Genomic DNA, 4,042 nt, shown 5'->3' with positions numbered 1-4,042 from the left:
GACCCGTCTGTCGCAGGGTGGGGGTCCCCCGAGCCGCCAGCACGAGGAGGGGAAAGGAGGGGGCCGTGTGTGTGTCCGTGTGCCCAGCACTGCATCTGCCGGGGTGGAACGCGGCTGTCCCACTGCTGGGCCACACGCTGAGGGTCGATTCAGGCAGCCCCTGGCCCCCCCCCACCTGCTGAGCTCCGGTTCCTCCCGCGGAGGTTTGGCCCCGAGGAGCGGCACGGCGCTGCCGAGGGATTCCCCGAAGGAGCTCCCGGTGTCCGACGGAGACAGCGGGACTCCCGGGGGTGCTCCGGGCACCCAAAGGGGGTCCTACAAGAGCACCTCCCCCACCCCCCCACCTCCGCAGGCAGCGCAGCCCGGTGCTCCTCGAAGAGCTTTTTCCTGAGACGCGGCCTTGGGCCGCCGAGAGCTTCAGGAAGGAACTGGGTCCGGCCCGGAGCCCCGGGCTGTCTGCAGGCACACGGACAGGAATTCGGAGTGAGTCACGAATTCTCCGAGACCCTCCGGGGACAGAGCAAAGCCACCGCGAGAGGGACGCGGCACATCGCCTCTTCTGCTCTGTACTCCCTCCCTCGCCCCGCCCCCCCCGCCGCCCCCCAGCAATAGGGGCAGCAGCACCCCCAGCCCCACGCTCCTCCCGCAGGTGCCCTTGGCGGCCGGCAGGACGCACGGACACATTCGCTGGGCCACAGCCCCGTCCCCGTCTGTGCCACACGCGGCTGTAGGGCGGCATCGCACAGTTGTGCTCTTCGCCCTGCGTGGGTGAGGCTGCAACCTGGAGCAACGGGGGCACACGGGGGCTCAGCCTTTTGAACGGCCGGAGCCCCCCGCAGTGATGCACAGACCCCACTGAGGGCACAAGGAGTGACCGCGGACCACCTCCCTCCCCCCGCTCCGAGAAGAGCTGCTGCCAGCCGGGAGCACGGCAGAGCAGAACGGGGTTTTTCTGCTCGCCCCGACCTGGCTCTCCCTTCAAAGCAGCCCCGGAGGTACCGCAGCCAGAGCTGCTCCGCCAGCAGGTGGGGGTTCCCCAGCATTGCACTCCGCACTCCGAGCGCTCAGCGGGGCCACCCCAAGGCCCCGTCCCGACGCAGCCCGGCTGCTCCGGGGGGCGGGGGGAGCGGCAGAGGGGCTGCAGTTTCGCTCCATCGCTGCGCGGCGGTTGCGGGGCCGGCTGTTGGCGAAGGCGCAGCCGGAAATGCGGCGAAGGAGCGGCCAAGAGTCCGGCTTCCTCCCGGCAGATGGGCGGTGCTGGGACACTGCGGGCGGGGGGACGCGTGCCCAAGGGGTCCTGACACCCCCCTGGGGGGGCTGCAGCACTGTGAGGAGGGGTCTCGCACCCACATCTCTTCCGGAAAACTCCTGAGGCTATCGCAGTGCCATGGCCGTCTGGGGACGCACCATTTGGGGACACCACAGCCCCCGGGAAAGCGCAGCCCCTCTGCCGGCCGAGGGGGGAGGTGGGGCAGTGGCTGGGAGGGGGCGGGGGATGGGCGCCGGGTGCTGCGGTGGGGCTGGAGTGCCACCTCTCGGGTGAGCGGGGGCAGAAACCAGGTGGGCAGGCGGCGTCTACTTCAAAGTTTAATGAAAGAAATAAGTTAATAAGTTAATAAAGTGAGGTAACTACGGGCGGCTGGGGGGAAAAAAGAGGGACTGAGGGGCCCAGCCAGCCCCGGGGAGGAGCCCTACGGGTTAAGGACTGAGCGGGGCTGGGGGGAAGCTGTCACATGCACCCTCGCTCCAGGGCCGGGTACCCACGACGTGGCTGTGCGTCACCCCCTGGGCATCCCCGGCCCCACGGCACAGCCTGGGGGGGCTGCGAGCACAGCCCATGCTGTTCACATGCACTACGGAGGGAAAGGAGGGGCTGGGGGCATCCCCGGGCACAGCCCTGCTGGGAGCAGCAGCAGAGTGGGGTTGGGATCCCCACGATTCGAAGGCAAAAGGGGGTCCCACGAGCTCCCCCCCCCCGGAGGGGTACCAACAAATTTTGGCACTACTGCGGTGGGGGACTGGAAAGCAGCCCTGGTGCAAGCAGCGTGCAAAGGGCACCGCCACCGCCACGCTGTCCCCACCCGCAGTCACCCCCAGGGGCCAGGGACGGGGCCAGGGACAAGCAGGGAAGGAGTCCTCCAGCGGGGGCAGGGAGGGATGCTCCTGGTGGACCACCGCCCCCTCCTCCTGCCCGGCCCCACAGCCTTGGGACCACCCTCGGGGGAGGTCTGAGCCCCCTGCGGAGCAGGACGCACCCCGCGTGCTGGCAGGAGGTGCTTATTGCCTACGTTTGTCCCCCGGGTGGCTGTTCCCGGGGGCGTTGCATATTAAGATATTATTGCATATCTGTCTCTTACATATATAGATAGATACTGCCCTGGGAGCATGCAGGGGCAGAAGGTTCTGCTGCACTTCTGGAGGTGCAGCCGCAGCCCTGTGAGCAGGGGGAACCTTGGCAGAGGAGGGCGATGGGGTAACCCCCCCACCCCGATAAGACCCCGTAGGGTTGTGCCCAAGGGCTCAGCTCCGGAGCTGGAGCCTTGCATAGCTGTGCCGGTCCCAGAGCGGCTCTGGGACGTGCAGGACCCCCATAGGGAGGCGGATACGCGCCCTGGGCTGGGGGCTCCCAACCCCAATGGAGAGCACCCACCACAGCACTGCTGCTCCCCCCATCCCCACCACAGCGCTCAGCACAGAGCGCAGCTGCTGCCCACCCGCAAGGACACCGAGTTCAAGTAATGCAGAGGGGGACGCAGCTCAGTGGGGCCGGGGGGGTCCCACGTCCCCACAGCCCCCACGGCCGGAGCCATCCCTGCGGCCCCGTCCCACCATTCATTCAGTCCATGTTGGCGCTGCCCGACCTGGAGATGCTCAGCGTCTGGGCTGACGCCGACACGTCCTCGTGCTCCACAGGGCTGTGATAATCCGAGGTGATGTCGGGCTCCCGGGGCAGCGGCACGGCTGCCAGGCTGAAGGAGTTGGCCGAGCCCTTGCGCAGGCACTGCGAGTAGAGGCCGAGCAGCAGGTCCAGCTTGTGCTCGATGGACTGCACCTGTGGGCACGGGATGAGCGGGTCGCCATGGGACGGTGACACGGTGACACGGTGACATGCTGACACATGGCCATCCCCTCCATACCTGCCTCTCCACCTTGACCACGCGGCCCATCATGCTCAGCTCATCCACCAGCTCTGCATCCAGCACTGCCTTCTCCCCCTTCTCCCGGATCTTCTTGTCAGCAGCAGGGCCCCCCCTGCCCACAATCTGGTCCACGCTGCAGGGAGGGGACACGGCGCATCATTCCCAATGGACTGGGGTCACGGGGACGGGGCTGGTGCACGGGGCCTCACTGATGGCCATGGGGCTGGCAGGATATGCCCCACATAGCTGGGGACGTGCAGGACCCCAGAGTCTCCCCCCACCCCTGGGGCCATCTCACCGTGTCTGCAGGCTCTTGATCCTGCCCAGCATGTCCAGGTGCCCAGCTGAGTACTGCTCAATGACGTCCTTCACGTCGTAGGGACGCAGGGTCTCCTTGAACTTCCTCTTGGCCACCAGGAACTTGAGGATCCTGTGGGTGAGGGGGGGGGGGGGAATGGATGCAGGCGTGGGGCGGGCAGAACAGCCAGCACCCGGGGGTCTGTTTGTTGCTATGGGGTCGTGGTGGGGACCCGGCCCCCGTGGCTCTGCGTGTCCCGGTGCACGGGGACACGGGGCGGGATGCGCTCACCGCACAGCACGGATCAGGGTCTTCACTGCTGGCATGATGTCCTCGAAGGTCAGGTCGCAGTGGGAGCCCTTCTCCTCACCGTTGTCCTCCGGTGGGCACTCTGCTGCAAGGGTGGGGGTGCGGCAGAGGTCTCAGCCCCCACTCTGAGCCCCCCCATGGCCCCCCGTGTCCCCCCCGGCGCTCACCCTCAGGTTGCAGCCGCGGTTTGAGCCGCAGCGATGCGCGGAAGCGCGTGCGGTCGTTGAAGCTCCAGCTCTTGTGCACCTTGCTGGGGCTGGGGGCTTCGGGGACGGCCTCGGTGCTGGGGGAGCGG

The 4,042-nt window shown here is 67.9% G+C and overlaps 1 protein-coding gene across 1 annotated transcript; it reads right to left on the bottom strand.

Annotated features, from left to right (window-relative positions):
* Positions 1 to 1,520: 1,520 nt before the first annotated feature.
* LOC104914327 (potassium voltage-gated channel subfamily KQT member 4-like) lies at positions 1,521 to 4,036 on the bottom strand. Its single transcript, XM_010723493.3, has 5 exons — positions 3,915 to 4,036; positions 3,730 to 3,832; positions 3,439 to 3,570; positions 3,138 to 3,273; positions 1,521 to 3,052 (listed from the first exon to the last, which is right to left on the bottom strand). Exons 2-5 carry the CDS (start codon positions 3,762 to 3,764, stop codon positions 2,837 to 2,839), a joined length of 519 nt encoding a protein of 172 aa, XP_010721795.1. The 5' UTR covers positions 3,765 to 3,832; positions 3,915 to 4,036; the 3' UTR covers positions 1,521 to 2,836.
* Between the last annotated feature and the right edge of the window lie 6 nt (positions 4,037 to 4,042).

Source organism: Meleagris gallopavo, chromosome 25 (assembly GCF_000146605.3).
Source record: "Meleagris gallopavo isolate NT-WF06-2002-E0010 breed Aviagen turkey brand Nicholas breeding stock chromosome 25, Turkey_5.1, whole genome shotgun sequence".
Taxonomy (NCBI): Eukaryota; Metazoa; Chordata; class Aves; order Galliformes; family Phasianidae; genus Meleagris; species Meleagris gallopavo.
Note: the sequence above shows the minus strand (reverse complement) of the source record. Positions and strands in the feature narration are given on the sequence as shown.